This window comes from Myotis yumanensis, unplaced genomic scaffold, assembly GCF_028538775.1.
Source record: "Myotis yumanensis isolate MYYU_CA2020_CCGP unplaced genomic scaffold, mMyoYum1.0.hap1 SCAF_9, whole genome shotgun sequence".
NCBI classification, from domain to species: Eukaryota; Metazoa; Chordata; class Mammalia; order Chiroptera; family Vespertilionidae; genus Myotis; species Myotis yumanensis.
Window position 1 is genome coordinate 68,947,717 of NW_027223760.1, and position 25,330 is coordinate 68,973,046.

A 25,330-nucleotide genomic window follows, 5' to 3' on the forward strand; every position below is an offset into this window, starting at 1 on the left:
CCATTTCATAAAACACATGGTGTGTTTGAATTGAACCATTCAGGATTTGGGCACATTTCAGACAAACTGACTTGTATAAGAGGACACAGGGGGTGCATACCAACATGCGAATACCCAGCAGGAACCTCTCTCCTCTCCTGAATATCCAGGGCGTTTTGAAAGAGCTATGCTTTGCATTTCTTATTACTTAATTAAATTTATATCAACTGTCATTTAAATTATTTGTAATCATATTCTATCTTCCACATTTTGGCCACACTCAGCTTCCTACAACATCTTGCTAAGTAACTATCTTTTTACTCTAAACAATGAATTTAGTGGAGTTTTTTCATTCAACACTTGTGAGACCTCACAGTCTAAGTAATTTTGAGACAATAAACCCTTTGGTGGATTTGGAAGAATGAGAAAAAGGTGTCTGGGTTATAATGATGTTTCCTGAGGAAATGAGGAAATTGGGTAATGGGCAGAGTAGGGCTAAGGATCAGTCCAGAAGGCAGCTGTCGATCTGATGTGAAAGTCATGAAAGAGGCTAGAAGAACCGACTAGCAAGAAGAAATAGGTGACTGTTAGCCTGTCCTGGAAATTTTTATCTGATAGAGCCATTGATGGGGCAGAGGACAATTTTGAGGAGAGTTGATATAGTCAAGGTCAAGAACCAAGGAAGGCTTGTGACACAATTCAGAAGATGTTCAAGATCAGAGAAGCAACATGGTAACCTGTCACAGTGACCCAAGAAAGAGATGTGCATGTTCAACACATATGTGGTGGCACTAAAGAGGTGGGTGGACCAAATACACAATATGAGTTATAACCTTGGCAGCTGCAACAATCTATTGAGATCATGAGTAAAATATCTATATATGCCCCCGACAGTGCCTGACACACAACTGAAGCTCAATAAAGGTTATTTCACTAATGTGGGCAATAAATGCATCAAAAATATCTTATTCCAAGTCTGGTATTAATTAGTTCTGTGACCTCATGATACATCTGTAAAATGAAAGGGTTTGCCTCAGTCCATTCTAGTTCTAAAATTCTGCAACTCTATTCTTTTATAGTCTCATAGTCAAATTACTTAAGCTACTGTATGCCTCATGCTGAAATATAAGCTGGTTTTCCTTGTTCTTATTTTCCATTGAAGATAAATTCAGTACATTAGCCATAATAATTATTAAAAATATTTTTTAAAAGACAAATACCAAACTATAGAATTATCTGTCATAATAAATATTCCTGTTATTTATTTATTTAGTAAGCATTCACTAAATGCTTTAAAGTATCCATTAAATATCTGCCACTTTGGTAGGTACTGCGAATGCAAAGACAGAATATGACCCCTGCCCTCAAGAGACTTATATTCTAATCAGTACAGACCGGAGATGCAGTACTCTGCTCTTATCGAACCCTCTCTATAGACCTGAAGAAGACCTAAACATTCTTTCTTTTTCTCAGTCAAATCACAGCTTTATGTGGTCTTTCTTGTTTTATGTTCTTGTCCCCAATATAAAAGTGTTTGCTTCTTGGATGTCTTGGGTAGGACTGGGATAAGATCTTAATTGGGTATTCTTGAAATGCTTTTACAAAAAAAAATAAGTTTAGAATCTTTAATTTTTTTAAAAAAAAGAGTCCTTATTTATTCTATGTACTACGATAGGGGTACAGCCAGGAGGGACAAAGAGACAAGACTTGTCAGTTCTACAAAGAGAAAGAGTTGTGCAATCATTTCACAGAGGAGGTGGTACTTGGGCTAAGACTTCAAGAAAGTAATTTGTTGTCGGGCAGACAGATGGGAAAGGAATTCCTGGTAGAAATTGGCAAGACGGGGCATTGAGTTGTCTAACATCCCAGGTATTCTGAGAGCTGTGAATGGAGTGGACATAGACAGAGAGAGGGTTGTGAGGTGGGATCTCATAAACAGCAGGGCTGGAGATGCAGGCGGCCACATCATCAAGCAGCTTCTATGGGAAGGAGTTTGGACTTCATTCTGCAGCAAACGGGACACCAGTATAGATGAAAAGAGAAGTGATGTGTTCAGACTTATGCCTTGAAAAGATTTCTCTAGCATCAATGAAGAATGATTAGAGAGGGCAAAGAATAGAGGGAAGGTGAACAGTTAGAGGTCATTTACAGTAGTGTAAGCAATAAGTGCTGAGGTTGTGAATCCAATAGGAGGAGGGAGGATGGAAAGGAGACATCAGTCCCAGAGATATCAAGGCAATAGAACCTATAGGGCTGATGGAATTTGGAGGGGGTGAAGGGGAAAATTTTAGGTTGAGTCCCAAATTTTCAGCTTAGAGGACTTGGTGGTTCCTAGTGCCATTTATAGATTCAATGGACTATTGAAGGTGGAGCAGGTTTTAGGGGAAAGAGACTACGTTTATTATTAGACATGAACGCTGTTGAACTCCTGTCAGTGTAGATACTGATGGACACTTGGGCTAGACCTCAGGGGAAGGATGGGCTGGTTTAGAAACACATTTAGAAATCTTACACAATAGGAGAAGCCTGGGGATAAATAAGCTCTGTCTGGGGGCATGTGTCATTGAGAGGAGAGAAAAGGGGGTGAGGACAGAGGAAGCAGGTGTAGCAGATTCAGCAAAATCAAGTATTACCTTTGTTTTAGCAAGTAAGCTGTCCAGAGAGATAATGCTGGGGTTGCAGTGGTTATTCCATAGCTATTTGTTTCATGGTGAATAAGTAGATGAACGAGTGGGTAAATGATTGAGCGAGAAGTAAGGGCCACCCCGGGCTGAGGAGTATAAATAGTAAAGGTCAAAATTAGAAAGACAACACTACAAATTCTCATGCAGACAGAAACTAAAGCCATGAGAGTGAAGGAGACCCCAAGGGAACAAGGGTAAAGTGAGAAAATAAGGACTTAGAAGTGAACCCTGATCTCATTAAAGAGGTAGCCTCGGCAGGTTCTCCATGCTCCTCCGTAAAACATTAGTCATCATTAGTCAGAACAGCCCGTCAGCAGGAGCTGCGGCTGGAGTTACAGTTTGACCTTCATCCATAAGGAAGGAAGATAATGTTCCAGTTCCCCCTCGTGTGGGAGGTGAATGAGGACAGAGGAGGCATGAAATGTCAACTGTGATGAAGTACCAGATTCAGTAGGAGCTGAGTGCCAGCTGTGGAGAGGCGCCTTTTGGGCTGTAATCCACTGGTTCTTACCATAAATCACAGTTCCTGACTGGTTAATTCTATTAGGAAAGTATCTCGGTGCAGCCTTCTCAGTCCCCAGGAAAGCTGTGTGTAGAATCCAAGGTGAGAATGAGCCTCACAGAACGAATGTGGCTTCAGAAAGCAAACCAGCTTTTCAAACCCTGTTTATCTTTAGATAGTCAGTGAGGTTGCTAGAAACCTGAAAGCCTGCTTTTTTTTTGTAGGCTTTTTTTTTTTTAAGTGGCTTAAAGAGAACGGGAAATTACTCAAAACTAAGCTGACAACTTAATGGAAATCAGTTCAACTGAAAAATATTTACTGTGGGGTCACCAAGAGTTAACTGTTGACAATAAAGTTAGTTCTGCCAGTGCAAAATGTGGTCCCTGCCTTCACTAATTTTCTTAAGATTCAAACCCAAACAAAGCATGTTTTGTTTTGTTGTTTTTAGCTTAGAGGTCAGCTAGTGGGAAGGGAGTTTAAGAGCAGATTTACTCCCTTCGCTGAAAGATTTACATCACTTCTGATGCTCAGACTCCCCTAGTGATTAAGTCATCAGCTCTGTGAGACACTCTTTGTCTACATCTGTAAAAGGAAGAGTGGAGTGACTGGAAGGTCCTCTCTGGCTGCAAAATGCAAGCAACTTATACACGTATTAGGGCCCAAGCCTAGCATATTGCTGACAGCCCAGGAGACTTCCCTTCATTCTGTCATCTATAAAATAAGATAGTTCAATGACATTTGGGAAAACTTTAGCATTATGTAGAGCTTTGTTCTCTGCCCAGCACATCTGGCTCCTTCAGTCCCAGATGTCCTGCCCTTCCAATTATCCAGTTCTTGTGTAGGACTTCACAGGGTCTCTAACTAAGAGGTAACTTTTTGCCCTAGCTGGTTTGCTCAGTGGATAGAGCGTCAGCCTGCAGACTGAAAGGTCCCAGGTTTGATTCTGGTTGAGGGCACATGCCTGGGTTGCAGGCTCGATCCCCAGTAGGGAACGTGCAGGAAGCAGCTGATCAATGATTCTCTCTCATTATTGATGTTTCTATCTCTCTCTCCCCCTCTTTTTCTCTCTGAAATCAATTATATATATTAAAAAGAGTGAATTTTCTTCCTAAGTAGAAATGCATCTTGGAATGATGCCCCTTCTGGTGGTGTCTCTAAGGAGCAAGTAAATACATAGTAGGTCATGATGCACCTAATAACTCATCCTCTACCACTACAGTCCCCAGTGTCATGGGCCAGGTGGTCACTGCTGCTGGCCATTTCTGTTCCACTGAATGTAAAATCATCAAGCAACACCAAATAGATATCGCAAGTCTATATGCTGATCTGAAAGATTTTTTTTTAATGGAAGTAGTTTTCACCTCTAAGGAGTAACCATTGTGGTTTTTTTTAATATATTTTATTGATTTTTTTACAGAGAGGAAGGGAGAGGGCTAGAGAGTTAGAAACATCGATGAGAGAGAAACATGGATCAGCTGCCTCCTGCACACTCCCTACTGGGTATGTGCCTGCAACCAAGGTATATGCCCTTGTCCGGAATCGAACCTGGGACCCTTGAGACTGCAGGCTGACGCTCTGTCCACTGAGCCAAACCAGTTCGGGCTGATCTGAAAGATTTTAAGACAAGATCGTAGCAATTAACTAGTCTGCTAATTGCATAATAACCTGTCATCCTGCTATGACACTCTGTTTGTGGGAAATGAACTCTAGACTTGGAATCAGAGAGGATGTGGGCTGATTCCTGGTTCTGCCACCTCGCTCCTGCATGCCTATAGGCAGGACACTGCCGGAACCTCCGTTTCTTCTACAAGACATGTACGGTCATTCCTTCCTGCGTCCTCAGAGATTTCATAAAGAATATGACAACGTACCCCAAATGCCATTAAAATGATAAACTGCTAAATAAGCATGAAACTTTTCTCAGAGAGAAATTAAAATTCTGAGTATTGGTAAAAATGCATTTTGACATTTCTTGTAGTCAACAAATATTTAGTGAGCATTTGCTTTATACTGGGTACTGTATTAGGAGTTGGAATATCCATAATGAACAAAAATATAGATCAACCCCTGCCATCAGGGAACTTTTGGACTCATGGCGAAGAGAACTAGTCATCAAAGGAAGTTGTCCCTTTACCATAGTGACTTCAGCCACTCAAATGAGGGGGAAGAGGAGAGTTGAGGAGAGGTTTGTGGAGCAGTCAGAGCCTCTGGTCATGGGATTTGGTTTAGAGAGTCCAGGATGCCTTCCCTGAAGAAGTGACCCCAGGACCAAGATCTAAATAATAAACAGGACTTAACCAGGGGATGAGGGCAGGGAAGCAGGTTCAAAGACCTTATGGTGAGAGGGATCCTTGAGGGTAGAGGGACTGAAATAAGGTCCCTGACCTGGAGTAGGTAAATAAAGCAAAGCAGGAAGAGTCCAGGGCAAGGTGAGATTGGAAAATGGGTGGGAGGCAGAGTAAGGGTCTATAAAGGATTTTCCCAAGCATTGGGAAGCTGATTACAGGGTTTTAAGTATAGGAGCAACGTGATCAGATTTTTGCTTGGAAAGGATTATTGTGACTGCAGTGTGAGGAACAGATGCAAGCAGATGTAGATGGACTGATTGCAGTGGTTCAGGCAGGACCTGATGGTAGTTTGGACTCAGGTGCATCATTGGAGATGAGAACTGAGGGATAGTTAGGAAGCAATAACCACAGGACATAAAGTAAATCTGAATTGCAAGTCATTGAGATATCGTTAATATTCTTATTCTCGGACTCAGCAGTTCAACTCATGTCCCAGAGTAAACGGTAAAATGTTCCTCATTGAGATAATATGACAGATGAATTACACCTTTGTCCCCATTTGATTTAATGACTTTATTTTTTCCTCCAAGGCCTTTTCTTTTTTGTTGTATTGAGGTATAAATGAGAAAAATTGTACATTGTGGTGACTTAATAAGCATATACATTGTGGAAGGATTTCTTCCTCCTAGTTCATTAACACATCCATAGTCGCATAACTGAAATTTGCTTAAAGAATAAAACAAATATTCTCACACACACACACACCTCCCTCCACCCCCCAGTGACTTACACTGTCTCAACATTGATGCTGTGATCAGGCACTGACAGTACTGCACGCTTGTCTGTCTTCGACTTCTTTATATTTTCCAGGTAATAGTATGACTTTCATTTTTTACATATCAGAGAGAAAAAAACTAGCATGTTTACTTGAAACATAGCAGAATGACAAAGCTGGTGCCTATTATAGCCACTGTGCCTGTGCAGATTACCCCAGTCTTATTCATAACATTAATAATTGGAGAATTCTCCCATCAACCGAAGATGCCCCACATGCTGTGCATTTCAAAAGGTCACATCTGTAGAAGAATTTATTATATTTCATTAAAGATGTCTCACTCAGCACTAAGACGAAGAAAAAAATAGTCTCCACTTTAAGGCAGCGTGGCACATACATGGCTCACATGCCTCCCTCCTGTCCTCCCACTTCCATATCTGAGAGGTTAATTGATGAAGACACGATTTCCTGCTGAACCTTTTGAGAACTCTCAGCACAAACTCCAGTCAGCCAGTGGATTAAAACTGATATGAGAGTTAAAACTCTCCATTTTAACACCATGTAAATCCTCCGTTCCCCAGAATAACCACTTTAAGTGCATATTTATTTAGGTGTTCCTCCCACCACAAATATGGTTTACCTGTAATGCCACTTGATATCTTCTGAGCCGCCCGAGTTCACAGGCAGTTGTGGACGTTTCCAGCAAGCTGAGCCCTGCCATTAAGAACCACAATCTCTTGTCTCTGCCTGAGAACTGTCTCTGGCACTACCCGTGCTTCCTCAGCCTCAAGCAAGGACAACCCAGAAATGTGGGAGCGTTAACACTCGGAGAGCAATACTCAGTGAGCAGCAATCCTATCCCCTGGGAGAGGAGAGTCAGAGGACACGGCCTGGCCTCGCCATCCTCAGTGGGAAGGCTCTGGTGTGCGTTCCCCAGTGATTATCTGCTCAGTAGAGTATTTCACTTCCCAGATTCACTCTCATTCTTCGTTCGTGCTCCGTAGGGCAGTGATGGGGAACCTTCTGAGCTCGGCGTGTCAGCATTTTGAAAAACCCTAACTTAACTCTGATGCCGTGTCACATATAGAAATTTTTTGATATTTGCAACCATAGTAAAACAAAAGCTTATATTTTTGATATTTATTTTATATATTTAAATGCCATTTAACAAAGAAAAATCAACCAAAAAAAATGAGTTCGCATGTCACCTCTGACACGTGTGTCATAGGTTCGCCATCACTGCCCTATGGTCACCCAAGTCTCATCTCAGGATCTACTTATGGGAGAACCCACAACTGAAATGGCATCTTTCATGTTGTGCAAAACATTGATTTCCAAACTGCAGTCAATGATGTTCCCCCTTGTGACCCAACAGCTGGGATGTGGGCTTGCTCTTCATTCCACAGCAAACCCATTGAAACTGTCCTTCCCTCCTCTCTAGGAAGGCCCACAGGAGAACCTGGGAAATCAGAAACCGGGGGTGGGGGGGGGGGGGAAGAGGGGCGGGGACGGACAGACATTCACAAACTCAATTATACCAAGATTCCCACCACAAAGCAAACACATTTATTTTTATCTCTGTCTTGTGATTCTGATTATTGAAAAATACGTTTGAAGGGCAATCCTATGCTGATATTTGCACTTTCTCTTCCCTATGTGATGCTAATCAGGGAAGCCAGAACCTTCAATGAAGATTTATTACTTCAAACCGTAGCTGGTTAAGTTAGTCAAAACAGGAAATAAACAAGTACCAGCTCTGCCTATATTTCAGTCCTTTGTTTATAAATAATATATATGGCATATAGAAAAATAGAGATACAATTATTCTTTACATTAACAGATTATGCTACTAAGAAGTTCTCTTTAAAATGACATCTGGCCAAAGAATCTCCTATATGCTTTCTGGCAACATCCCAGGAAAGTGCCAAGAAGACATGAAAAGGAAAATGTCATGGATTTGCAAATTGTAGCAGTTAGACTTAGGGACTGCTGTATACGGCAGTGAGAGTTGTGTTTAACCTCCTCCTCACTAAATAATCAGTCACTTTTGTTCATGACTACCGTCTTTCAACGAATTCTGAAATCTCAGAAACCAGACCACAGCATAGCAGAAAATGGAGAGGAGATGGTGGTGCCAAATTGTCTCCGGGGCAGGTGATGCAGTTACATTGAGCATCATGGGTGGAGGCAGAGCTATAAGAAAGAAGCCTTGGGGGAAAGTATGTAGAAACCATTTCAAATTTTTTACAACAAGAATTGTTATCCCCAACACAAACAAACAGAATTAGGAGGTTGTTTTAAGAGAAGATCTCCCCACTGTCCAGCAAAGCTATGCGACACCATTGCCAATGGATGTCTGGCTGTAAGCTGTACATGCACTCACTGCTGTGTGAAAGCCAACCTGGGTATTATTATTTTTTTAATATATTTTTATTGATTTCAGAGTGGAAGAGAGAGAGATAGAAACATCCATGATGAGAAAGAATCATGGATTGGCTGCCTCCTGCAAGTTTCCCACTGGGGATTGAGCCCACAACCCAGGCATGTGCCCTTGACCGGAATCAAACCTGGGACCTTTGAGTTTGCAAGCCGACGCTCTATCCACTGAGCCAAACCGGCTAGGGCAACCTGGGTATTATTTCACACATCACTCCAATGGGCCGTCACGGAGGCCAGGAGCCTGACTTGGATAAATCTTCCCATTTTAAATGAATGAAAAAAATTTTAAGGCCAGCATAGAGCCTATAATAAAAGAGGTAAGCATGTAAGAAAGGAACAAGATTAGGAGGAAGAGAATGATTGTGAAACAGATATACTGCAGGCGGGAAAAAAAAAACCTGAAAAAAACATGCTTGGAATCCTCAGAGGTGAGAAGATGTAACATTTAAAAAACAGAAGTGAGCAGAGCAGCCTGAAAAGCAAAAACCAGGCAAAGTGAAGCTTGATGAAGTAAAAACGCCATAATAAACAAATCTGGGGGTTTGGGGTTACCCCAGAAAATGAAAATGTTCATTAGAATCAGTAAAAAGTAAAACTAATACTGCCAGAAACTAACGATACAGAGGTCAAGTTGAGGAGTTCTGCAGTTACAGAGCAGCAGGTCTCAAGCTTTATTCATCTCTACAGCAGTCACATGCATGACACTCTCCCACCAGTAAAGCTGTTCTTCATAGGGCATCTCCAATACGAGGACAAAATGGGGGAGGGGGTGCTGTCTGAGTCACTAGAGGCGGGGAAAGGAAATGATGTATGAACCAGAGCTTGGCCTATAACCCTTTGGCAGAGAGGGAGAGGCATGGCTCACTTATGGTAAATATTCTGATGGTTGAAGAAATGAAAAGGTTAAAGAAGTGAAAGCGAGAAACTGAAAAAAAGCAGCAGTCAAGATGAAATCTACAAATAATAGAATATCCTTTGAGCAGTACTTCTCGCCTGTGCATGTGACCCTCCTGGGATCTGGTTAAATGACAGATCTGATTCAATGGGTCTGGGCTCTGGGATTCGGGATTTCTATCAACCCCCCAGGTAAAGCCCCACCCTGCCTTTTAGTCCCCCACCTGGGTGTGCCCCAGCCTCTTGATAAGGACTTGGATGCTCTTCTCTTTCAATTAAGATGAACTTCTACCCAAGGGTCCCAGGTTCGATTCCGGTCATGGGCGCCAGAAACAAAACAAACAAACAAACAAAAGATTAACTTCTTCCCTTATGTCTTAAATGCCATCTTCTCTTGTCTCATGAAATAATTTCAGCAAGTATCCCCTTTCCTCCTGAATCTTTAGACACTGTCTTTGTTCAGGAACCTTCTCATCTGAACGTAAGCATGCTGATACCAAAAGAAAGCTTCCCTTCATGGGGTGTATACCATACCCCCCATAGCCACTGTGACATTGTCTCTTCAACCTGATAGCCATTTCTCAGCTCCACTTTTTCACCTCCCATTCATTCAAACCCACTGAAATCTGAGTTCTGCATCTGTTGTGGCAATTAAACTACTTCCACTGAGGCCACTGGTGACCCTGCTGTTGGATGAACCACTGAAAGCCTTGTTTTATGAATATATTCCCTTACTGCTTCTTGAACCTTTCTCTTTACTTGGCTCTCTGTTACTTCTCAGACACTGCATTCTTCTGCACATCCTCAGGAGTTCTCTTTTCATGCTACACAACTTTGTTTCATTATTTTAAGTTTAACCCGACTTTTTAGATCTCTAACCTGATACCTCTACTGACTACCAGATAATAGAGCCAACTACTACATGACTGAAACCCAACTCACCTTGGTTCAAACTTCAAAATGTATTTTAAACTACATTTGAACCCAGGCTCCCCAAAAGCACCTCAGAGTCATTTCTCCCATAACCTAACTTGCTAGATTTCACTCTAGGAATCCTCTTTCCTGTATTTCTTACTTCAGCTAATGACACCCCCATCTATCCCCGTTCTAAGACAGAAGCCTTCATAGATTTTACCTTCGCCATGATACTACTCTTCCACCCCCAGCAATCACCATGCCTCATCAGCTTTCCTAAGTCTCTTGTGAGTTGGTCTCTCCTACTCTCCTCGACCTTTACTACTATTATTAGCTCCTTCAAATGTGTCTATTAAAGTATCTCCTGTGTCATCATTGTGCTAAGTACTGGGAGTACATTGTGAACAAGTAGAAAGGATCCCTCCCCAAATGGGATTTATACTCTAGTTGGGGAGATGGCCATTAAATTAATGATTTCACAAATGTGATTATGTATATGATTTCATAAATATAATTACAAATAGTGATGGGTGCCATATAAAGAAAAATACGGAATGCAATGAAAAATTATAATAGAGAACTTTGATTTAGTGAAAGATCAAGGACATCTTTCCTGAGTAGTTTTCAGCTGACATGTACAGAAGGAGTTAGAGATAGCTGTGTGAAGAGTGACAAAGGGAGGGCAAGTGAAATGAACTTGTGCAAAGGCCCTGTGGTTAGAAAGCCTGACTTAGGGAACTTGAGTGAGTAAAGAAGAGTAACCCATGAGGTGTCTTGGGAATAAGTAATTGGGAGGGAACAGTATTTGGGAGGGAAATTTATGTAGGGACATAGAGGTTTTGTGTTCTATACTAAATGGAGTGGGAATCTATAAAGGATTTTAAGCATGATCAGATTCTGTGACATCAGCAAATTTGCTGTTGCTCTGTTCATGCAAGAAATGGGGGTGGGGGGGATTACAATGATGGCTGTGGAGATAGAAAGAAGTGGATTTGAAATAGGTTTTGGAGATAGAATACAAAGAATTTGGTGATAAGGAAGTTAGAGAGGGGGATTTTAAGAATGGCTTTCATGTTCCTGTCTTAAAAACTTGGAGGGGCAAATGGAATCTATCGAAATAGGGACCAAAGAAGAAAAGATTTGGGAGGAAAGGTCAAAGGTTTCACTTTCGCTGTAATTCACGGTGCTTGGGAGACACTCACAACTCAATAAATATTCATTTAATATTGATGTAAAGTACCAAAACAAACATCTAACCTGTCTTAAACGGCGTAAAGATGTTTCTATGCCTGGCCAGTGTGGCTCAGGAGGTCACTGGTTCGATTCCCGCTCAGGACGCACGCTCCAGTTGCAAACTTGATCCCCAGTAGGGGACATGTGGGAGGCAGCCGATCAATGATTCCCTCTCATCATTGATGTTTCTATCTCTCTCTCCCCCTCTCTCTCCCTAAACCACTTTTTTAAATATGTTTCTAGATTTTTTCCCAAAATAAAAAAAAATACTTCATCATTCATCATTATAAAAACAATATTACTCTCAGAATTAGAATTTTTATTTGCAAGCACTGATACACTTCTATATTTTCTTTGCCAACTGTTCACAGGGTGTCCTAAACATACAGAGCTTTTCTCTCTTCGGGCCATAAAAAAAGGGCCTTTGTAGTTGTTAATATTTTCTGCAAACCTCAATCGGAGTTTTAGCCTCCCTGACACAGTTCTTCCAGTCCATTCCTTTACTCCTGTTCAAGCCCTCCACTGGGCCTGCTTCAGTTATCAGAGGACAACATGTGTAGGCTTATCCTTTCTACATACTCATCTGGATTACGTGAAATTGTTGGATTATTCTGTCCACCAGGAACAAAGCAAGGGGAAAATGGCCATTTGAAAACACTTGGTAGTGTCTGTAAGAGAAACACTTGTATTTTAAAGATGCAGAAAGAACCATTGTGAAAGCGTTGCAGAGAAAGCCACATAAAAACAGATTCTCCAGGCCAAAAATGGCAGCCAATTTGACACTTGCTTTGCAAATTGACTATTGTGCTTGGTGGAAGCATGGTCATGGGAGGTTTGGGGACCACCAGCAGTGAATCTTCCACGCTGGCTTCATAGAAGGTTGGTTCTTGGCCCAGGTCAGTTTCATTAAGAAGAATTGCCCTTTTACTGATTTCAAAGAGCTTAAACAAATTGTCTATAGGAACTGCAGGGTTTAGCCCATTTAATGAATTTTAATCAGAAATACATGAATCAGTCAAAAACCAGAAAAAAAAGTTAATAACATTGAATTAGTTTCAATGAAAATTAATTCATTACCCTGCTGACTTACATTTACCAAAGGCTGAATTTTTTATGGAAAATTTGCCAGGCTGTGGGAAAATGGGAGGATCTTTAACTTAAAGCGTGTTAGTGGTATTTTTCTCCTTCAAATTAGCCCTAACCGGAGATTCTAAAATGCTAGGGCTTTTTTCCCCTTTGGAAAACTTTAAAATTAAATTTTTAAAAAAAATTTCCTCTATTGGAAGAGTTTCTGACAATCCCTGAAATACTTTTAGAAATGTAGTAGGAGCAGAAGTTTCCTTTTTTGCTTATAATCTTTTATAAGGAAGAATAACTTCAGAGGTGGACATCTATGTGGATGTGCAGGAGAGTGTCCTAAACTCCCACAGGATCCCATGGGGTCTGTGAAAAAATTCTCTCACTTTCTCCAATTTCTCTCACACTCATATGATATGTGCGAACTCCTGTTCCCCCTTTCTTCTTTGTCCTTTTCTTTTTTATTGCTTTATATTTTAATTGTAGTAAAATATACAGAACATAAAATGCACATATTAGCCATATATAAGTGTACAGTGTTAAGTACATTCACATTGTTTTGTCTTCCTTCTTTTTTTAAGCAAAACAGAACACAGCTTTCAATAACCCAGGTTGCGGATATCTTCAGTGAAATGTCTTTATTTCATAATGATTCCTATTCCTTTCCTGTGACTTCAAGAAAAAGAGAAGTAGAAAGCGTTTTCCCTGCATCTCTATCATTTTTAGTAGTAGTTGTAGAATGCCTTCTAAAATACTTGAAACTGTAATGATAATCTTCAAAACCAGAGTCATCGGTTGTAGCAAATACTTCAGGTGAGGAAGAGACCATTTCACACTCTGCAAATGGGAGTTCAATATATCAAGATGTTACCAGAGAATGAAACTCCCTTGTCGCTCATGGGAGCAAGGTGGAGGTTTCGGGGGCGCCACCGAAATAAGCCTTTTCAGAAGTCCCCATGGAGGATGGGCTGTGGAAGATTTTATTGTCCTGGAGTTACATTTCTCAGATTCCAAAGTCCCTGCCCCTTCAGCCAGTCCTGGAAAAGGTACAGCTGGGGTTCCAGAGGAGCCAGAAAGGCCAGTGTCCAGAGCTTCTGTTTCACGTTGCAGTTGGTGTAGTTCAGCATTCAGGCCGGATTAAAGCCCATTAGGCCATGAGTGGAGCCCAACATAGCCATGAACCACGTAGGCAGTGGAGAGTGCATCTCCCCTATCACAGGAGTGCCTCACCCGAGACAGAAGAGAGAGAGAGTGAACTCACCTTGTTTGGAAGTTTAAATATTCAGGTTTCAAATGCTTGCAGTGACCATGCACATCCTGGCCAATAATTTGTTCCCAGGTATATCTATGGCAGACAGGTAGGCACCTTCCCATGTCATTCAAACCTTTACTGGGCATGCGTCTAAATTGCCTTGGTCGAGTCCCTTCCCCCATGGATCAGCGGGAACAGACTTAGAGAGGGCTAAATGCAGCTTTTTTACCAAGCTGTACAAATGGCCTGCCTGTATTGTCTGGTTTCCCCTTTCACTCCTTCCCTGTTAAATAATAGCCAGGTTATTACAACGGCATCAAAGTGGCGTATAGAGGCATGTTGAAAGATTTAGTTCTGTTTGGGGAAACTCTTAGAAATCTCAAAAAACCGCCTTGGTGTTATTCCAAGTTGATCATCATGGGACTCTGAAATTAAATTGCTCTTCATTGCATTTTGATCCCTTATTGGAATCGGACTGGTTTTGAGGAAGTTCATTATTTTGTTGCCTGGTGTAAGTAAATAATAGTAATAAAAATTCTTGCCAAATAACTCACAAAGGCATGCTAGAAAGGGGCTCTCCCTTCAAAGCTACTGTAAATACATTGATATTTTTTCATTTTGGATATGATGTGTCAGAAGAAGTAGATTCTGAAAAGAGCTATTCTGTGGAACATTCCTCTTGGGATAAAGCAACATTACTGAACGGTCATCAGCAATTTGAAAATGGGCCTTTGTGAAGTGAGATCTTAGTTAAAGCTACTGATGAACAGGCAACCAGCACAACCCAACGGTGTGGTTAGCAGAGGGAATGTTCTCAGGTTTCTCTGAAGCAGGATTCCGGACAATCAAACAATGGAAGGGTGTAAGAAAAGGAAATATTAAATATTTTCTGGGTTTTGTTTTGTGTTTTGTTTTTTTATTTTACTGAATTGAATGAATATTATCTGTGAGAAATATTACTATTGTGTTTTTATTTTCAAATGGTTGCCTGGGACATGGTGTTTTTATTTATTTTATATATATATTGATTTCAGAGAGGAAGGGAATGGGAGAGAGAGATAGAAGCATCAATGATGAGAGAATCATCGATCAGCTGCCTCCTGCATGCCCCCTACCGGGAATTGAGCCCACAACCCAGGCATGTGCCCTTGACCAGAATCAAACCCGGGACCCTTCTATCCGCAGGCTGACACTCTATCCACTCAGCCAAACTAGCCAGGGCCAGTGTTTTTATTTTTAAATCATTGCCCGGGACATATAAAATGTTACCTGAATAGGTAGTCAGATTTAGCAAATTAGAAATACAGAATTTCAAGTTAAATTCATTTCAGATAAAAAATGTTGCCCTAACCGGTTTGGCTCAGTGGATAGAGAGTTGTCCTGCAGACTAAAGGGTCCCAGGTTCGATTCTGGTCAAGGGCATGTACCTTGGTTGCGGGTACATCCCCATGGGGGGTGTGCAGGAGACAGCTGATCGATGTTTCTCTCTTATCGATGTTTCTGACTCTCTATCCCTCTCCCTTCCTCTCTGTAAAAAATCAATAAAATATATTTTTAAAAAATATATGTACCTCCTATCGCAATATGTCTCATCTATAATAATAAAAGCATAATATGCTAATTAGGCCAGACATCCTTCCGGGTGTCCTTCTGGACGAAGCCAGAGCTGCAAGGGAATCCCAAGTCCCGAGTGCCAGAGGGAAGCTGGTGCCAGTAGCCAGGGGAAGGAAGGCCTACTCTTGCACGAATTTTGTGCATCGGGCCTCTAGTATAGTATATAAGACATACTTATACTAAAAAATTATTCAGTATCTGAAAATCAAATTTCACTGGGTACTTTATAATATATCTTGCAACCATGTTCTTACAGTTTATTAAAAATTGTATTTAGTTGACATGTAGAACTGAAATTTCAACATGAACTCATTGTTGTTTTCTCCGTTTTTAAACACCAGCATTTCTTGTCTATTGGCATTGTGCTGCTATTTCCTTACCCATCTCACTGTGCTTTTAGGTGCAGAATTTAAAAATATATTTTAGTTTTATTTTGGGTTCTAAAGAAGACAGATTTTTAGAAATCTAATTCAATTTTGTGCTTTTTTTTTATTTTAAATGCTCACTTGAGTGTATGTCTTTATTGATGAGGGCGGGAGGGAGGGAGGGAGAGAGAGAGAGAGAGAGAGAGAGAGACATTGATGTGAGAAAGAAACATAGAACAGTTGCCTCCCGTACACTCCCAGACCAGGGGTGGAACCTGTAACCTAGTATGTGCCCTGCTCTGGAATTAAACCCACTTTTGGTCGATGAGACTATCATCCACCAAACTGGCCAAAGCCAATTTTATCCTTTTTTATTAAATGCATCTAAATGCTCTTATTAGCTGCATCCAAATATTTCCATTTTATTTTTTCCTTTAATGTTCTGCTCATGTTTCAATTAGCTTATAACTATACCTCAGGGTCCTCAACTTTTGTTATCTTAAGAATCAGGATTAATGTCTTTATATTTGTATACACACCAATCGATGATCAGTATGGAATACATGGGCCACTATAAAGAAGTTTAGAAGTAGGGGAAACAAAGGCCAGAAATAAACTAAAACATAAAGGAGCTATTATTTTATTTTTTTTAAAAAAACTCTTTTTCTCTGAACTTAGTTTTATAAAGAGACTGTTAGCTCTGAAAAGCTTAAGAAGAAGATAACTAGATCCCTCTTCCTGTTTCCTATGAAGATGGGTGGTGAGGAGCCCCAAAATAATTGTCTCAACAAACCAAGCCGATCTTGCTTCTGTGACCTATCTGCAACCAGAATGATTTCAGAAAAAGAAAAACTGCAGAAATAAGGATTTAAAATGTTTTATTTTGTTTAGGAGATTTTAATGTTGATTGGAATATACTCCTAGAGGAGCCATCCCTACAAAAATTATTGCACATTTATAATATATAATAGTTTGACCCACACTATTACAGTATTTCTGTAGCTCTTCCAATGAAGTTGAGCAGAAAATTGAAGTTTAATCATGTAGAAAACTTGACCTTCTGGCTTAATAAGGCCAAATTGAGTATATCCGAAATAGATGTTTTCTATTCATCATAATTTAAATGTTTATAGCATGACTGATACTTCTCCAGAGAAACACGAAGGATCACATAAGTTATTTATATTTAAAGAAATCTATTCTGATACAATTTCTTGCTACCTAAAATTACTTGCTCCATAGCAAGCAGCTTTTGTGTGTTTTTTTTGACAATGACTCAGAAAAAAGCCTCTTCGGCACAACTCAGCATTAGAAGGACTCCAAAAACTGCCATAATGGGTGCGGTAAAGGAGTCCTGGGTCATGCCAATGGCATGAGGTTAGATGGAATGGAACAGCCTTAAAAGAACTGGAAACCAAAGTGCCTATGATGACAGCTGGTCAAATTAAACCTCCCTCTCTCCTTGTCTGATCTTAACCAGTGTCCCTTTAGCCCATTTTAGTTCTGCTAAACCCTGACTGCTTAAGGAGGGCTCAGATGATTACACATATTCTGTAGAAGAAATAATCGTCTTTTAAGATAATGTCCTAAGTGGAGATGAGAGCTCCATAATAGAGGAACCATTTTCAATACATCTATATCAAAGTCTAAGAAACTCCCAGCCCAGAACAAATGTAAAATAGTAACACTCAAAACCTGTCGGGCCCTCCAGGGCGGTGGTAACACAAAGAACGTAGAAGAAATAATGGAATGTTTTGGCATTGTGAGGATGTATAAGTAATGTCATTTCTCAAAAGAACCGTTACTGGCAATTCCATAAAACAGCAAATAAATGTTATCCTTTGCAGAAAATAATGTGTAATTGTCCAATAAATTACAAAACCTTTCACTTTATAGTTAGTAGTCAAATTGCTTTAATTGTCATTTTATAGAATGAATCAAAGGTGATTAATGTATTTATTTATCTATAATTTTTGCTCTAAGATATTACCAAAAAGGATGTGATTAAATCCTTGTAATTAAATTAATCAAACCAGACTTTGAACAGAATTTTTTTTCATTAGTTGGAAAGAGAGGTAAGAACATACAGAGTATGTGAGAAGGTGAACTAATTCTACCAATCTCCTTAGTAAGATGGCTATTACACTTTAATTTTAAATTTAACTCTGGCCTTGGCCAGGTGGCTCAGTTGGTTGGAGCATCATCCCATACACTTAAAGGATGCTGCTTTAATTGCCAGTCAGGGCATATACCTAGTTGTGGGTTTGATCCCCAGTCGGGTGAGTAGGAGAGGCAATCAATTGATGTTTCTCTCTCACATCAATGTTTTTCTCTCTCCCTTCCTCTCTAAAATTAATAAAAACATATCCTCAGGTAAGGATTGAAAATAAATAAATAAATAAATCCAAGGAAAGCTAAGAGACATGGTGGATTATTAATTTTCACTCTTTTCATAAAATGAAGCATAAGTTCTTCACAATAGTGCATTGAGATGCAATTAGCAGTATTTATGTATTGCCTGCATTGGATTGCTTCTGCATCTAGATAATTACATGTTCAGATTTCTGTAGGCATTTCCTATAAATGGGTTATAGTTTTCAAATATTCCCATTTTGTACAATTCCAAGTTTTAGGATAACATACTATATGTACGTGACATAGTTTCAGTATTTCATTTATTATTGGGCATTTTATCATTTGCCACCTAACATTACAGTGAGTGAACTTGTTGAAAGAAGGAAGATATGATATGAAAAGAAAGTACTTTTGTACATAGATTACGTTTTGGCTTGCTAGGGCCAATATATAGCAGCCTTCTCCACCACTACTTCCATTATGTTTTTACTACCATTTTTTAAACTAATACCATATCATAAAATAATAATGAAGGAAAAAAGAAAAGGGAATTAATCTGTCCTTTACTTTTAATTACCTTAATGGTCACTTGGATCACAGAGCCAGTCCAATTGCCATACAATTTGTGGTCATAGAAAGGACTCAATAAGTTGAAAAAAGATGGCTTTGATGTTACATGGCTGAGTCAATTAACAAACACTTTGAGCTGCTTCTTCATGCAGAACATTGTGCTCACACTAAGGTGTTAGGATAATAAAATAGATATCTGCTCTAGAGAAGATCTCAGTGGGAGAACAGTCAGTCCTATGAAAGTTAGAATTTTTGTGATTATTATTGTTTGCTGTTAACTAATTTAAAGTGACTCACAGTTATTTTAATATCATGCCACCCATATGTGGTAGTAGGGTATATTTTCAAAGTTCAAATATTGTTTTCTTTATTACAGGTTTCTTTTCTCCATGGAAATCTCCAAAGCCTGTAAGTTGGAATTATTATGCTTCTTCCTTTATTTCTAGTTATTATTATAATCCCATTAAGCAAGAGTTGGTGATTGGGTGACCTCAAAATCTCTTCTACTTCAGAGATTCTGTGATGTCAAAACAAATCTTCTGTGTCCCTATGTCTTATATTTGCCCCACAAATACAAATAGTTCATCTTATTTTCCTATAAAGGCATTGCTGCCTGTGTTTTAATAAGTATACTTACAAAATGAGCATAAACACTATTCATTGCAGTGTACTGAAAGTACTTTAGAAACCTTTCCCCCTCTGTCAGAAATACATGGAATTTTTAGAAACAATGCAAATTACAGGCCCAAAGATCTTGACCTGCTAATTAAATTGGTTCCAGAAGAAATTTAGCTCTGTATATATTTCTATATTTATATTTACATTTTAATGTACACAGAGCTAAGTGTGTGTGTGTGTGCGTGTGTGTGTGCGTGCGCGCGCGCGTGCGTGACCAAACCTGACAATCACTCAAAGGCGTACTTCTGAATCTTCTTCACACACTGGTGATCTATCATGCCAGTGTAGAAGGCTGATGGACTCACTAATCTTTGTGGAAGGCTTGGCTAACAAGTTGACTTTGCAATTAGAAATGATCTTTATTTGCTATTAGATGTAAACTAGTAATTGTCCAAGTCCCAAAAGCTTGGACTGGTTTTCCAGGATCCCATTTATATGTTAGAATACCCTGACTGGAATGTGTAAAATCCAGGACTAGAAGAGAGCTGTAGCAAAGTGATTCGTGTCCAAAAACACTCGGGGAATCACATCCTCTACCTACTTCTTTTCTTTCCTCTGAAAGTAATCAACTCTGAAGAAAGTGCCCCTAGTGTGACCAGTGAGTAGGGAATTCTTGAGTTAATTTTATGCTTCTTTTATTTATTTTACTGAGGGAATATTTAACTGCTTGATTTTCTCATTTTAGAAATGGAGATAATATAATTTTGCATACTTTTCAAGTGTAATAACTGGCTTAATTAAATAACATGTCTTGAAAATGGTTTGAAGATGTGAAAATAAAGTGTTGTTGAGCCCCTAATATGCCTGAGCTCCAGGCTTCTCTCAAAGAGAGACGAGGCAGCCCAGAGCTGGAAGGAGGAACTGATAGTGTCAGGGCCGCAGAGCATCCTCACCAAGCATGTCCTTGTTTTGGATTTGGCTCATCTGGCCACAGAGAATATCAGATGGAAAAACCAGACCTATTGGGGCTTAGTAAACCATTTAGTGATGATATGATTTTGAAAAATGTATTTTAAAATGTTTAAAATGAAATTTGTTTTATCTTGGCCAAAATCTAAATAATTCCTTCCTTTCATCACCAAATTTAAATCTGTACTCCGTGGTTATACACACCTTTATCTAATTTAACAAGAAACCTTGCAACCTCATCATGGTGCTACAATTATGCAATTCAGTGATTTTCTTATATGTACCCCTTTTATACAAATTATGCCATTTGGCATAATTACAGCATTTTCTGTCATTAAGTAATTACATCCATAGTCAATAATTCCAAAAAAGGTTTTATAGAACTCAATTTATAATTAATCCTGAACCCATACACCCATACAAAAGTTAAAGCTTGAATTTTCAGGTTCTAGGCTGAGTGAAGATAGATTAGCCATCCATTTAATGTCCCCTATGTAACTGTCAGAAGTTCTTTAGACTGAGGACTATAATAAGGGGCAGTATAGTAGGTGATTTAGGGTATTGGCTTTCAAGGCATCCTGCCTGGGTGCAAATTTTGCTTCTAGCTCTGTGACCTACAACGTGCTGCTTAAGTTCACAGTATCTCAAGCTCTAGATCTATACAATGGGGGACAATAATAATACCCCACTCATGGTAGTTGTGAAGTATATTAGTTAATCCATGTAAGGTACTTAAAACAGAGCCTCTACATGTTGAGTTCTAAGTATAAACTACAGTCATCCTATACATCATACCTTTTATGCATAAACTCAACGCTTTAATCACTTTATGAAAGAACATAGTTTGATAAGTATTCATTTAAACAAAGATATAAATATATACACATAGTATATGGATTTATACACTCTCTCCTCCTCCTGGACCTGTGTCACTCACTCTCTGTCCTACTGATCCACATCTTAAACCAATCCACATCAAGATAGCCACTTCCCATCTAACAAGTAATACACTAATTGTAGTGAGTTCTTGTTCTCTTTACCTTGAAGGGATCCAAGTTCGTACTTCAGATACAAAATCAAGCCAAATGCCTTCATCTCCCAGCCCTGCCCTAAAATAGTGAGTAGGTATGTTTAGACTACCCCAGCTTCTACAAGAAGCAAACAGAGTATTTCATGAGGTTTGGGGGAGGACCTGCACTTACTCACAAGCCCTCTCCTCCCAGTGTGCACCCTAGAATCAGAAGGTAGGGTTTTAAAAAGTAGCCCACCATGATTGGTTTTTTTCATTCTACTGTTTGATACCCTGTTATCGACTGTATGTCTACTCTGTCCACTGATTTTTATGTGACCACTGTCTCATACTGTCAGGCATTCATTCATTCACCAAGGGCAGCAGAGATAAAAGTCTTCTCCCAGATATAGAAAACAGCTGTTTCCATTTTTCCTTACTCTAGTGAGTTGTCTATACATAGCTTAAGTATGGACCCCACTGGGATTGGACAAGGCCCAAGCAGAAGCCTTATTGAGAGGAAGCCTGGCCACTAGCACAGCTCCAGACAGGTTACTGCCAGGAAGAGCAAGTGAGGCCATGACCTGGGCAAGAGGACAGGATGAGAATCAAGCTTCATGAAGGTCGAGAGGAACAGTGAGCACAGAGAGTCCCAGCTGGAAAACAAAAGTCCAGAGACCAGGTTGTCTAAGAAAGTAGGGAGAAGTCAACGGAGAGCACCCTTCAAAAGATACTGTCAGCTCAGCACCACAGCCCCAGTGAGCAGGGGTGACCTTCTGTGTGGCAGGCAACTAATAACTCAATTTGGGAGTTGGGCTGTAGGACTGTAAGTCTGCTGTTTCTATAATTTCATAGGCATGGTGATTTTCTGCTCTATAGTCTTTTAAGAACCCTGGCTGAGTGACTTGAGGGTTGATGAATGTCACAGCAAGATGTTGTGAATGCTTTACAACTGGAACTTGACTAATTCCCCCATCTCTGTGCTAACGAAATTGTAGAATTTGTCAATCTGCCACAGAAGCTTTCCCAAACAGTGCCCAAAGCATTATTTGTTCTGTAGTTTTAAGAATTAGTTTACAAATGCTAATATTTCACCTGAAGCATGTTTGCTGCATTGACTGTACATGAACAATACATATACCAGCAAAACTTTTGTGGGTCTCGGCTAGCCCTGACTGAAAGATGGGAGAAAGAGTTGCTGCATCTCTATGATGACAAGTGTAATGCTACAGCTTCTCAGACCACGTTTCTAATCCACTTACTTTTTAGAGTTTAATATTTTATATTTGGGGACAGGAGGGGGGAAGTCGCAGCCAGAATGCATCAAGTGGTGCCTAAGGTCAAAGTGAAAAATAAAAAAGAATATGCCTTTAACCACAAATGTGGGTCTTCCCATCATGGCAAAGACAACCAGAATGGATGACCAAAGGAACCCAGAATAGCATCCTCGATAAATTTTACTATCAAATGAATTCTGACGTTTGGATTTAAAGATTTTTACTAAATGGGGGCAAAAGGTAGATAATTAGCTAAAACTCTAAGCAAATTTACCAATTATTCTTTTCAATGTATCATTATGTAAAAAAGCATTCAGTCATATATGGTTCTGACCCAGGGTCTGTCACTGACAGCTACTAGACCTCTCTGCAGTCCTAGAGATTATTTTTAAAATCAGGGAATTAAACTCGACTAAGGGTTTTACATCTTTGTTAGCTATAGAAACTTTGTTCAAATGAAATCTTTGTCGGTGGCACATATAGAAAACAAATGAAAATGAAGCCACTTGTCTTAGTCCCTTCAGACTGTTACAACAAAATACCATAGAGTGGGTGGCTTACATACAACAGAAATTTCTTTCTCAGATCTGGAGACTGGGAAGTCCAAGACCAAGGCACCTGCAGATTCAGTGTCTGGTGAGAGCTCACTTCCAAGATGGCCGTCTTTCTTCTGTCACCTTCCCTGGCAGAAGGGACTAGGGAATTCTCTGGGGTTTCCTTTATAAGGACAATAATCCCATTCACGAGGGCTCCACCATCATGACCGAATCACTTCCCAAAGCCCCCATGTCCTAGTACCATCACCTTGGGTGTTAGGATTTCAACATATGAATTTTGGGGAGACACAAACATTTAGATCATAGCACCAATCTTACCAACCTTATCTGTTGAAAGGAGTTTGGGTAACCCATTTCTTTCCTAATTTGCTGGTTCACCTGGCCCCTGCCACAGTCCAAGTTAGGTGAGCAGATCACAGGAACATTTGTGCTACACAGTGACCTGTACAGTACATGGTATCTCACATCTTTAAAATATTTATCACTCATAGGTGGGAGCTGACATCGAAGCCCTCACCAAAATATAACCAGCGTGAAAACAAAAGCAGGGCTGTCAGTAGGGGACAGAGTTATAATTCTGTCAAACTTAAAGTAGTGTGTATGAAAACTGGTTTTGAAAAAAGAACAAATGGCCATATTTTTTGACTAAACATTTTCTGGCTTACTCTGTGTTGTAATATAACAATGAGAAAATCTGCATCCCCTGCAGGCTCTTCCCCCAACATGAGCTATTTGAGGAGACTTGCAATTACAGTTGGGCATGATGAGTGGTGTGAGGGTAGGAGAGAGTGCTGTGAGAACACCCAGGAGGGACATGTAACCAGATCAGGAATGGTCAGCGAACATCTCCTACAAGAGGAGATGCCTCATCTGAATCTAATGGTCAGATAAAATAAAGAAGGGATTTGGAAGAGCGGGAAAATTGATGAACGTTGCAGGTAGAAGGAGAAATTAAGAAAGTGTGCAAAGGTTCACAGGCAGGAGAGAACCCAAAGGAAATGAGAGGAAAGACCATCAGCAGATACAAGAAAAATATCAGAATCTGGGTCATGGTGAGCCACTAACTTCCTATTAGGGAGTTTGGCCTTTCTCCTGAGGACCATGCTGACCCGATGCAGAATTTTAGGCAAGAGAGTAACCTAATCTAACTTTTACACAAAGCAGGAAAGTAGAAGGTAAGTTTGAATGAGGAATCAGTTGACCATTGCATGAAGGTGAAGTTGGTTGTGCCGATAGGTGATCTCAGTAAACCTGGCTTTTTCCTTGATAAAAAGGCCGTTAGTCCCTGCTTTACCTGCCTCACAAGGCTGTGGTGAGGATTAAAGAAGTTACTGTGTGTCAAAGAACATGGGAAACTGGCAAGTGTCCCATAGTCCTTTAATAAATTGTGGTGGCAGTAACTGCAGCTGTATTTGGGGGAAGAAACCAGCAGATGTAAATGAAGCTTCATAGAAGACTTTGGTTTTGTGTGTGTGTGTGTTTTTTTCATAGAAGACTTTGAACAATTCAAAAATCCTGGATGGTTGTATTATTACTTATAAACTGTAAGGAAAGTGATTGAATGTTCAAAAATAGGAGATTGTTGGGATATGTATAGCTGTCAAAAGAACACGTGCAGATTATTTTATCTTCTTCTGTTTCAGTAAAAATAGTGTCATGCATTGGGACCATATTAGAAAAGGAACAGTTCGATATACTTCTAAGTACTTGCACGTAAATTATCTTGAGATGCATGTTACTTTTATTTTATAGGGGGAAAACAGGCTCAGAGAGATTAAGTGATTTGCTGAAAATTACCAGCCTACAGGTGACAAGGTTATATAAGTTTGCATTCAAAATTCAGGCACCACTCGTATTTATAACTGGTACTTTATTGTACAGACATAGAATCCTTTCTCTCAAGGCACTTGTACCAACGATTTAAAATGTTTCATGGGAGAAAAGTCCACAGGGCAAGA

At 39.8% G+C, this 25,330-nt stretch overlaps 1 protein-coding gene across 7 annotated transcripts in view; it reads left to right on the forward strand.

Moving 5' to 3' along the window:
- Nucleotides 1–25,330, forward strand: part of MAGI2 (membrane associated guanylate kinase, WW and PDZ domain containing 2) — a 1,130,082-nt gene that overhangs the window by 945,178 nt on the left and 159,574 nt on the right. For all 7 annotated transcript variants that reach the window (XM_070424553.1, XM_070424554.1, XM_070424557.1 and 4 more), the window contains one exon: nt 19,319–19,350. In XM_070424553.1, coding sequence (XP_070280654.1) covers nt 19,319–19,350 — 32 coding nt within the window. The remainder of the gene's footprint in view (nt 1–19,318; nt 19,351–25,330) is intronic.